At 41.8% G+C, this 12,290-nt stretch overlaps 1 protein-coding gene across 1 annotated transcript; it reads right to left on the reverse strand.

Moving 5' to 3' along the window:
- Positions 1 to 4,531: 4,531 nt before the first annotated feature.
- On the reverse strand, positions 4,532 to 11,379 carry LOC110309947 (beta-defensin 109-like). Its single transcript, XM_021182692.1, has 2 exons — positions 11,277 to 11,379; positions 4,532 to 4,865 (listed from the first exon to the last, which is right to left on the reverse strand). Exons 1-2 carry the CDS (start codon positions 11,332 to 11,334, stop codon positions 4,660 to 4,662), a joined length of 264 nt encoding a protein of 87 aa, XP_021038351.1. The 5' UTR covers positions 11,335 to 11,379; the 3' UTR covers positions 4,532 to 4,659.
- Positions 11,380 to 12,290: the final 911 nt, after the last annotated feature.

Raw genomic sequence — 12,290 nt, forward strand, 5'->3', positions numbered from 1 at the left:
TAGTAAAATTGAGCCTTGATCAGAACTTGTTGTCTTGGCTCCATTGTTTCTTCCGCCCTGTCTAGATTCCTCTCTTTTCAGCCTGAACTGCCATTCTCAGTTGAACCGTTCGTGTTGTGGACTGCGGGCAGGCCGCAACAGTAGGTGTTCGAGGAAAGCATTTGTTGATACTAAACTTCAACTTCTCTCCACAACCCCTTCAATCCTGGCTTGCTCACCATTTTTATACTACTCAGGATCGCCTTCTTAGGGATGACACCACCCCTGGTGGGCTGGGCCCTCCCATACCCATCATTATTCAATAAGACACCGGCAGAATTGCCCACAGGAGATGTGGTAGCATCATTCTTTCAGTTGAGGTTCCTCTTCCAAGATGGGTCTAGCTTGTGTCAAGTTGACCAAAACCAACCAGGACATTTTTTTTAAAGAAATCTATTTTTAAACAATTCATATATATGTATGTATATATATTCAATATATAACCACTATACATATACCATTTACTAAATATATATTTATACATATATATATATATACACATATATGTGTGTGTATATATGTGTGTGTGTAGATAGATAGATAGATAGATAGATAGATAGATAGATAGATAGATAGATAGATAGATAATATATTACCATTTACTAAAGACAAAAGCAAATTTACATACTAGCGAGATGGGCATCCTTGTTCATTTTTAAGTGAAGAATTAAATCTTGGCTAAATGTTTGATACTGTAGGACACACTATCTTTTGTAAACTACATGCTGTCTCAGGAGCTCTCTCAGAGCTTCTGTTGCCACAGAGGTTACATGTGTGTGATATGGACACTCACATGATCCAGAGTCTCCTCCACTCCAGGGAAGTCACCCCGGACTCACTCATTCACTCGTGTTGACTTCTGCCTTCCACGGGCACAAGCAGGAAGATGCACACAAGTTTCTGAATGTCAGGCACGCATCCTGCCTGCCTGGGGACCAGCATCTGAGGGTAGCACCCTGGGCCATGAGTTGATACTTGGAGGCTCCTGAAGATCTCAGATCAAGTACCTCCTCTGCCAGGGCACCTCGGGTACCTTTGACTCCTTCCTGGACGTCCCCCTGGATATCAAGGTGGCTCAGAGTGTGGACACAGCCTTGGAGGGTTTACTGAAGGTGAAAGATTCTTTGGAGGGCAGGGGAAACCACACTACGAAAACATACCACTGTGGCAGTTGTGCAGGCTCCCAAGACTCTGACTGCGCAAACTGCGTTGAAGGTTTCCTGCTGGTGTTGAATTGACTTTCAGACTTCACAGGTGACAAAGTAGACAGGGAAGTGAGCTACCCTAAGTCCCTTGAGTGTATACATGTCTCAGCCTAATAGAGGATCACTTGTGTGTGCCCTCTATGTTGTGGCGATCCATGTCAGTGCTACTTGTCCCAAAGAACATTACCTCTGTTATGTCAAAGCTGGCAATGGCCAGTGGTATAAGATGGGTAATATAAGATGTGACTTCTGTCCTGAGGCAGCCTGCCCGGGTGCTTTTTATACATACAGAAGACTGATCTCTAAAAACGACAGTCTCCATGACCTGTAGGCAAAGCCAACAGGGTTCTTACCAAGTTTGGGAAGTCTGGCAGAGAGCGCTCAGCAGGATCCTGCGTGGGAACTGAAGATGCTCAAGAGAATACAGCAGCCAAAAGAAATCCCCTAACAGGGGAACTCAGTTGCCCAAAGCCTGCGCTGAACCTCAGGATAATTGAACCCACTCTACCAGCGGATACAGTTGCAATTCACCAGTTCAGACACAATTCCTGGTTCAGAGTGAACCAGGGGAAGAACTGTCCTGACAAGAACAATTACCCCCTGTCCCAATTCTGCCAGGCTCCTGTCTGCTCTGGACGGGGAAACAAAGAGTTAAGCAAGGAGAGCAAGCAAGGGCAGAGGCTTCTAGCTGTTTACTAACGTTCAGTCTACTCGCTGACCCTGGGTACTGTGGACACACAGGGAAATTTGAAGATGCCCCGGAGAAGAAATGGATTTGCCCACCAGGCAGAATGAAATGTCTCACCCTTCAGGAGGTCTCCACTCATCTGCTGTGTCCTTGTCTGCCACCTCCACCACGCCTGCTCCCACCCCGCTCCAGGGCCCCCAGCTGAAACCCTGAGAACAGACAGTTTGGATGTGGAAGAAACTGCCTAGGGTCCTAATAAAAGTTGAACCCCAGAAAGTTCCTGGATTCTTGGGAGAAGCCTGCGGCGCCCTCTGCTGGAACTCACTGGCTTTGAGCAAGGTAGACAATAATTCACTGCCCACAGCAAAAGCACTTTTATAGATATTTCCTGTAAAAATTTTTCTCTTGGGTTTTCTGTAGAGCACACATTGTAGGGAATTTTTGATTCACTGTGCTTGAGATGCAGTTCTTTTGACCAAATTAATTCTGTTACTTGACACTTTATCAGTCTTTCATTTTGTCTCTAATGTAAATTGACATTGAATATTAATCAAAGTTGTAGTAACACTGGCCTTGTAGATTTTATTTAAGTAGGTATGTTTCTGAGACTTGAATTTCAGTGAGTGAAAGCTTACCTGTTATTAATAATTTATAAGGAGAGTAAGAGAATCTAAGAGTTTTACTTTAGAGAATGTCAGTCTTGGAAAAGCAGGACACAGGTATGACGCTGTGAAGCAGACGTGGGAAAAATGTGGGAGTAAAAAAGGGAAGAAGGGAGTGTGGAGATGCCATGGAGGGGCCATTCAGAGCTTAAGAGCATGGGCTGCTCTTCCAAAGGACACAAGTTTAATTTTTCAGCACGCACACTATACTTCCCAACCTTCTGTAACTCCAGTTCCAGGGGAGCGATCAAACTCCCTCTTCTGGCCTCTGCAAGCACTGGCTACACATGATGCACAGACGTAAAAGCAAGCAATGCCCAAACATAAATAAGCAAGCAAACAAACAAACACATAAATAATGGCTACACATGATGCACAGACGTAAAAGCAAGCAATGCCCAAACACAAATAAGCAAGCAAACAAACAAACACATAAATAAATGCAGGGGACTAGAGAGACTGCTCAGCAGTTAAGCTCACTGGTTGTCTTATAGCAGCCCCAGGTTCAGTTCCTAGCACAGATTCATGCCTAGTATTCTAGCGCTAGCTGACTACCCACAGCTAGATGAAGTGACATATGTAGTCCTTTACAAATGCCCTTCTGCTGGGCTGGAGACGAGGCTCATCGGTTAAGAGCACTGGCTGCTCCAGAGGTCCTGAGTTCAATTCCCAGCACCAATTCGGAAGGGCCCAGCCCATTGTGGATGGTGCCATCCCTAGGCTGTGGTCCTGGGTTCTATAAGAAAGTAGGCTGAACAAACCATGGTGAGCAAGCCAGTAAGCAGCACCCTTCCATGGCCTCTGCATCAGCTCCTGCCTCCAGGTTCCTGACCTGGTTGAGTTCTGTCTTGACTTCCCTTCAATGATGAACAGTGCTACGGAAATGTAAGCCAAATAAACCCTCCCCTCCACAACTTGCCTTTTGGTTTTGCTGTTTGGTCACAGCAATAGAAACTCTAAGACAGCTAAGAACTTCCCTTTTGAATTGATTAATGAAGCTGTCCCAGGCAGCGGTGGTGCAGACTTTCAATCCCAGCACTTGGGAGGCAAAAGCAAGTGGATCTCTGTGAGTTTGAGGCCATCCACAGACTGAGTTTCAGACAGCCCAAGACACACAGAGAAACTTATCTCACTTCCCCCACTCCAAAGGAAGCTGTAAGATTTTCAGCCTCTTCTCTTAGCTTTCCGAGGTTCTCCCTCCTTCCTGTCACCCCCTACTTTCTTTCTTTGCTTTCATGTTTCTGATTAATTCTCATGAACTTAAAGTATTGTTTCAAGCTATTTTCTTCTAACCTTACTCCAGTTCTCTCCTCTCTCCCGTCTCCCAGGATTATTCTCTCCACTCTTACATGATCTGCAAACTCTTGGTGTCCTGTCTTTTAATTTAATTAATTTATTGGCTCTGTCTGTGAGAATTTGTCTGTTTTATAATTTTTTCCTTCATTGTTGCCAGTTGTGAATCTGTTGAGTTTCTATTACAGTTTTTAATGTGTATTGGTTTTTTGAGACTGGGTTTTTCCATGTGGCCCTGGCTGTCCTGGAACTCACTCTGTATTTCAAGGTGGCCCCAAACTCAGAAATCCACCTTCTTGTGCCACCCAAGTGCTGGGATTAAAGACGTGTGCCACTACTGCCTGACCTGGAAACAGCAGGTTTTAAATTATTTTTATTTTTATTTTATAGGTATTTGTGTTTAGCTTCATGGACATATGTTTACCAAGTGCAAGTCCAGTGCTGTGGAGTCAGAGGAGGGTGTTGGGTCCCCTGGAAGTGGAGTTAGAGATGGCTGTAAGAGAACATGGGTGTGCTGGGAACCAAACGCAGGTCCTCTGGAAGAGCAGCAGTGGCTTTTTTTTTTCCTAGCTCAAAAGTAGTTTCTTGTATTTAAATCTTTTATTTAAATTTTGAAATGTCATAAAGAAATGGTATCTGGGCATATTTGAAATCAATATTTATGTTTATTGGCAAGCTGAATAAAACCTGATGAAAGAGCTGGAAGTGTTCGGTGTGCAGGTTCCATTGCTTTAGCTGGCCGTGTGAGCTGTCCTTTCTGTTCACTATGGTCTTACTTCACCTTAGACTGGAGGGGTTCTTGATAGTCTGAGAAGATAACTGGCGTTGGAATAGGTATGAGAATCCACCACAGCCTGCAACATTTCCATCTTCTCCGGCAAGCACCGATCTCGTCTTCTATCAGTTTGCAAATGTCTCTTCTGCACGTGCCCTGCAAACTGACGCAGAGCGTCTCGGACGCACCTAAACCGCTTCTAACTGCAGAAAAAAAACCAGGGAAGCAATAGGTCAGGGTGTGAGTGTCAAGTCGTGGGCATCCTTACACGTGAGGACAGAACGGTTCTCTCTGTGAGGGAAAGGAGCCAGACCAAAGATTGCCTTAGCAGCTCCTACACGATAACCCCACACTCACCCCCTCTCCCCTTTTCCCTCTCCCAAAGCTTATTCATGCTTATTCACAGCTTTCTCTTTAGTTTTCTTATAAACACATGAAAAGTCTAGATAAGTTACTGTGTAAAATATCAGACTGAAACAAGACAAAGTAGATGTCCTAAATATGCTGATTTCTTCATTGCCTCCCTCCTTTATGCAAAATGTCAAACTTCTCACCGATTCACTCACAAAACTTTGCTCCTCATAATAATAGAACAGTCCAGATGCCTCATTTACACAGAGGTTATATTCCATAGAGAGATCTAACAGTACCAAAACCAAACCAAACCAAACCAACCAACCAACAAAAATCCAGCTCAAGAAATGAGGTGATTCAAAAAGTGGCAAACACTTTGAACAAAATCATATAGTGATGAGTCAGGTATACCCTGGAGGATGGAACCGAGAGGATCAGCAGAGACTGCTTTCTGGGATCATGAAAACAATAAGAAAATACCCAAGGGAGAGTACTGTGGATACACAGGACACTGAAGGCTAAGTCCCCAGATTTCTAAAAAGACTCGAATGGATGGGTGGATGGGTGGATGGATGGATGGATGGATGGGTGGATGGGTGGACGGGTGGATGGAACATGTCAGAAAAAGTCATGTAATATTAAAAATAGTATCCACCTAGCACCAGGCTTACAGGCCACCGTAAGGGTGAAGAGTCACATCTCTGATGTTGTGGTTGCCTTATTGCATCTCCCCTCATGATGCATACAGCAACTGTCTTCTTGATATTTGCTGTTACCACTTTTACTTGCCTTCTTTTCCTCTCTCCCTTTTGATGGGGCAGAATCAAATTTCCGTGGGAAAACATTGTAGGGGTAGTCTACGCTTAACTAGTAATTCTATTTTATTTTTTAATTGATCTATACATATAGTTGTTGTATATGATTATACATATATGTATATGATTAGTTCATATTGTGGAATAACCGTGCTTCCATTGGGTGAGGCTGTCTATGTGACTGAGCCTGCAGTGCTAATATTCACTGAGAGAATTTGGCTCCAGATCTAGGGTCTAAGTTAACTCCTTATAGCAGTGACTCTAGATTTTGACTTTGATGTAGACTTTGACTCTAGGAACTAGTGCATGAGTGACTTCATTATAGTGGCTGATTTGGTAATTGGTGCATGGGCATGCTCAGAAAACTATCAGTGCATGGCTGCTTGTGAATGAGCTCAATACACAAATGGTTCAGCATTCAAGGAGTGAGTGGGGTTGTAAGAAAGGGAGTAGGTCCTGATATTGGGTCCACTTGGTATGTTTGCATCATTGGTGCTCAAAGTGACGATCCTTGCTAGGAGAGTTGGTAGCTCCAGTCCTGGTATGAAACAACAGTGTCTACTTCTATGTAGAGCTGACTAAGGTGAGCCTCGTCTCTCTGTTTCCATCTCCCTGGGAGGGCCGGTTATTGGTCACCCTAATGGCAAACATCTGAGTGTCCTCTGCAGAGCCTGCTGCTTGTACACCGTGAGCATGGTTGATACAGTAACTTCTGTCTTTCCTCTTTGTTCGTAGTCATCCCTGGTGGTTTGGAATGCTAATCTCACAGACACCCTTTTTGTGTTTAATCAGATTTTCTTTCCCGTTTGCCCCACTGTGCTCCTAGGCATTCTTAGAGGGCCCTTGAGCCCTCATGGGAGAATTTGGTTAAGCAATTGTGCGTGAGTGGGACAGAAGCCAGTATCTTACTCTCCACCTTGGACTCACTCCTCCAAGCTTAGAAAAAAAGCAGAAGTTGTGTTTTCTTTCCCTGTTTAGTCCTGCACTATCTATTTCAGTGGTTAAGTGTATCTTAGTCATAGAATCCAGTTTTCTGTGTGTGTGCAGCGTGTTGGGAGTATTATAAAAAACACAACATATAAACAGCATAGATGATGGAAAGAATGGGCCTGTGTGAAGAATATAAACTGCAGATGAAAATGTTGACAAGACAAAATGTTAATAACAAATTATATATTGGTGACAGGAGAAATTTGTGAAGGAAGAGACATATTTAAATCATTTACCCAGAAGGCAGTAGTACTAAACCAAAAGCCTGACATAACTACAATAAATCACAAAGGAAAGCATAAGGGGGCCAATGTTGGCAGAGATTTCATAGTAAGCCATGTAAAGAATGAGCCCAGTAAATCAAGAAGAGTCCCTTAGAAGGTACTTTACACAGTGTCAATTAATTATGAACATTAAAACCAATATAAGATAGCAACTTTGAGACATAATTGTTTTGTTTTGCTTTTTGTTTTTTAAGATGGGTTTCTCTGTGTAGCCCTGGATGTCCTGGAACTCACTCTGTAGACCAGGCTGGCCTCGAATTCACAGAGATCCACCTGCCTCTGCCTCCTGAGTGCTGTGATTAAAGGTGTGTGCCACCAGGCTAGGCTCTGAGACATAATGTATAATGAAATAATTTATATCACTGTCACAGCAAAGAATGAAAGTGAATGAAAATATGCTTATAAAAAACAGTCAATAAAATATCTATTATGATAGAATTGAGTTCTCAGTAATGCCACCTTCCAAGAAAAGAATTAAGTGGGACCTGGAAAGGTGGATCTGCATTCAGAGAACTGACTGCTCTTCCCAAGGACCTGGATTAGGTTCCCAGCACCCACATGGTGGCTCACAACCATCTGTAACTCCAGTTCCAAAGGATTCAATGCCCTATTCTGGCCTCCATGAACACTGTGTCCACATGGTGTTCATACATACAGTCAGGCAAAACACGCAGACATATAAAATAAAAACAATAAAACTTTTAATAAAATTGAAATGTTTCATCAAGAGAGAAAATACTAAAGAATATTATTTGTGGAGGAAACAATGTAGTGGAGATGGACTTCAGAGCCAAGTTAAAATTCTGTGTTAATATCATTGAACTGATTATATTATTGAGGGTTCTCCAACATTTGTAGATCTGGAAAGTATAGAAATAAATGTGACTCCACTTGGGATATGTGACAGTTTGTATATGCTTGGGCCAGGGTGTGTCACTATTGGAGAAGAGGCCTTGTTGGTGTAGGTGTGTCACTGTGGGCTTTAATACCTTAGCTCTAGCTGCCTGCAAGTGAGTATTCTGCTAGCAGTCTTCAGATGAAGATGTAGAACTCTTAGCTCTACAGCACCATGACTGCCTGGATACTGCCATGCTCCCTGCCTTGATGATAATAGACTGAATCTCTGACATGTAAGCCAGCCACAATTAAAATGTTGTCCTTATAAGAGTTGCATTGGTCATGATATCTGTTCACAGCAGTAGAACCCTAACTAAGACAGGATATAAAACGTTACAAAAGCACTTGTTCTTTCTCCAAGAAAGAGCACAAGTTGGAAGGTGCTTTAAAGATAGAGCCTTGGTTTTAAAGCTAATTGTAGGAGCTGGGGGCTCCATGGAAGCTTGCAGGTTGTTCATGTATGATTGAGTGACAGGAGGAAGAAGCTGCTGCCATTGACAGATACAAGAAGAGTGCCCTAAACTTCAAACAAACATCTGAAGGTAGAGTGATTTTTTTTTAAGATTTATTTATTATTATATATAAGTACACTGTAGCTGTCTTCAGATGCACCAGAAGAGGGCATCAGATCTCATTTTGGATGGTTGTGAGCCACCATGTGGTTGCTGGGATTTGAACTCAGGACCTTTGGAAGAGCAGTCAGTGCTCTTAACCACTGAGCCATCTCTCTAGCCTGCTTTTTTTTTTAAGCATCCCCAGGGTCTCTGTCGCATTCTGACTCCCTCTCTTTCATGACCTTCTGGTGAATATTCATAAGATATATATGGTAAGCAAGAAAACTACATGTAGCAGGCATGCAGAGGATATTCCAATTTGAGGTCCAAATTGGATACTATTAAGAACTTACTTGGAGGGGCTGGAGATGGGATCAAATGCCCTCTTCAGGTGTGTCTGAAGACAGTAGTGTACTCACATATATAAAACAAATAAATCTTTAAAAAAAAAAAAAACCTTACTTGGAGTCTTAGATCATTCACTCCTGTAAAAGGAACTGAGAAAAAAAATCTCTTTCTTTAGTTACAAATTTACAAGTAGAGACTAGTAAGGTCTAATGACAGGGCAGAAGCCAAGACACACTCGGGGTATGAAACACTCAATACCCAAAATGGAGTGAAAGAGACAGGAACCTGAACCTTTGTGGTACAGCAATGGAAAATCCCTAAGGATAAGTGGAGATCCAAGGAATTTCCACACACACACACCGGCAGGACAGCCACAGCATTAAGGTGCAGAAACTCCCCATAGAGGAATCTGAGAGACAATCGTGAGTCCTATTTTAGACACACTAGTTTTGAAATCAAACCTCTAAGTTGAATCAGGTGTATCATTGGATCCTATACTCCAGTCTAGAGTTCTAATGAAGAAATCTAACAGAATTTAAAGAAATGAGACTCGCTAAGTCATTAAAGGGAATGGGAATAGAGTAGAGAAGGGCCAGGAACTGAACCTTGGGGCTCCCCTCCAAGAAGGATCACCAGAAAATATGAGGAGGAGCCATCAGTGAGCTAGGCTGAGAAACAAGTGACACTTCCACCTCAGAACAGAATGACTGAATATGGGAGATTATGAAGAGGGGAGGGACTGACATTGGAAAATCAGCCAACAGGTAGTTAGTTAACAATGAGAAATGGAGCCGGGTGTGGTGGCGCATGCCTTTAATCCCAGCACTCGGGAGGCAGAGGCAAGCGGATTTCTGAGTTCGAGGCCAGCCTGGACTACAAAGTGAGTTCCATGACAGCCAGGGCTATACAGAGAAACCCTGTCTCAAAAAACCAAAAACAAACAAACAACAAACAAACAAAAAACAATGAGAAATGGATGGGCCAACGGTGTGGTGATTGTTAATGAGTGCGCAGTGAGAAAGCTTTTGTATGAATGGCTGAAGGCAAAAGCAATTTCAATAACAGAGGGAGGGTTGGGAGAATGTTTGATAGAGATATATTTAAGAGAGAATGGAAAGAGGATGACTTCAAGACTAAGACTTCAGGTCATGACTTCAAGGTGTTTTCCACAAAATGAAGCAGGAAAAGCAAGGAAATACTCTTTTTAAAAGTCAGATAAACAATAGCGTATTTGTATCTTGGTGATGAAAACTTAGTAGGAATTTGATTAGTGCGAAATCATTGATGCAATGAACTGCAGCAGGAAGATCCCTAAATATACAAGATATGGGATACATTACACACAGTTGTAATCTTCTAATTTTTGAGTCTTAGGAACACCTACTATGGTATCAACTCCATCATTTGTGAAGTAGCTATTTTAAGTGTGTTTTAGTCTTTCCTTCATCAATAGTACCAAATTACTGTGAAGTATACAATGTTTTTATCGTGTTACTCTTTTGGTCCCTTCTTGTGTTTATTGGCTCTTTCACCTTCATTCTCTGGATTTATTATGATTTTTTTTCTAAACTCACATAATCCATGATCAGTTTATTAAATGTTGTACTCACTCACTATTCTTTAACCCATCCTTATGTTTTCAATTACTGTACATAAACCTGTTACGTACCAAGACGTTACAACTTGATGTCTTTGCTTATTATTTGTCCACAGTTCCTTTTCTCTTCTCATTCTACAGGTTCGTTTTATGATGCATTTTTCATGTATAACAACTTTCACAAGGTGTGTTACCTTGGGGTTTGTTGGTTTATATTTTGACCCATCTCACAGAGCCAGTGAGCTAATTTTTTAATTAGAAGATCTATTATAAGTGTGTGTAATATATTCCATCTCCATTTGTATATTTAGGAGTCATCCTGCTGCAGTTCACTCCCATACTAACTTCTCCTTGTCTAACAAGGACTCTGACTTTTCACTTGTGTTGGAATACTTACTTGTCTCTTCTCATAGATGTCCAGGTCTTTGTGACCCCCATTGAACATCACCTCTCCTTGAGGAGTTTCCATCTTCTCTTTTGAGAGAGTAGATGTCCTCACAAATGCTGCTTAAATACTGCTGCAAAATGTCCTAGAAGAAAACTAAGCATCTACAAAGAACTCCTAATGTCTCCCAAGGAATCCAAAGAAAGGATATAGAACAACATGACCCCATTTGACATTTGGGTTAATGGCAATGTATGTCTGTTTTCTCCTGATATAATCTTAGTGGAGCTGTGGATATTGGGTTTCTGAAACTGTGAAATTAATTAATCTCTGACCTTCCAGAGAGACTTTTAAACTGAATATTCCCCCAATAATTGGCCACCAACTTACCTTGGGGTAAAAGGTCCAAGAGGAAGAATAGAGTAGAGAGGAGCAGATACAGTCTCATGGTGGAAGGGTCTGTGAAGTGAAGATGTAGATACCTGGAGTCTGGGCTCTTGGAGGATGGTGGATCCAGAGCTTTTTTATAATGGTCCTGGGTCTGTGGTTTGTTCTTGGCTAGCAGAGCCTAACCAACAAAGAATAACTTATTCTCCCACAGGAAATCTTCAGACACACAAGTGGACATAAGTGTGGCAATAATGCAATGGAGGAAAGAGCAAGAGACCCCAAATAGCCAATACAATTGATAAGGGAAAGACAAAAGTAAAACAAACAAGCAAATAAAACCGAAAAAAAAACCCCAATACCTTACTGTAATATAAATTGCAATAATTAAGATGTATTACAAAAGATTAAATCAATGTATCACAAGAAGAGAAAAGTCCCAGAATTAGACTTATTCAAAAAATGACTAAAACCAAAGATAACTCAATGGAAAAAAAGATAGCTTTCTCAACAATAGTGCTATAGCACAACTTGAAACTCATATTTAAGTCTGTGTATCTAAGGACATATCTTATAACTATCACAAAAAATTAAGTTAAGATAGATGTTATTGCTCAAAGTCTTGAGATTTAGCATTGGCTTTTTTAAAAGATGAAACTTCAAAAACATGGCACACTTAAGATGTAAAGAGAAGTCATGGAGTTGGAGTGATGGAAGCATTTATAAAATATCTAGTACAGTTCTGGTATCCAAAATATACAAACAGTGCCCACATATCAATAAGAAAGCAAACAACATGCCGGGCAGTGGTGGCACATGCCTTTAATCCCAGCATTTGGGAGGCAGAGGCAGGCAGATTTCTGAGTTCGAGGGCAGCTTGGTCTACAGAGTGAGTTCCAGGACAGCCAGGGCTACACAGAGAAACCCTGTCTCCAGCCCCCCTACCCCTAAAAAAGCAAACAACACAAAATTAGATTAAAAAAAAATGAGCAAGCATTTTGCCAGAGGTGAGCAGTA

Source organism: Mus caroli, chromosome 14 (assembly GCF_900094665.2).
Source record: "Mus caroli chromosome 14, CAROLI_EIJ_v1.1, whole genome shotgun sequence".
Classification (NCBI taxonomy): Eukaryota; Metazoa; Chordata; class Mammalia; order Rodentia; family Muridae; genus Mus; species Mus caroli.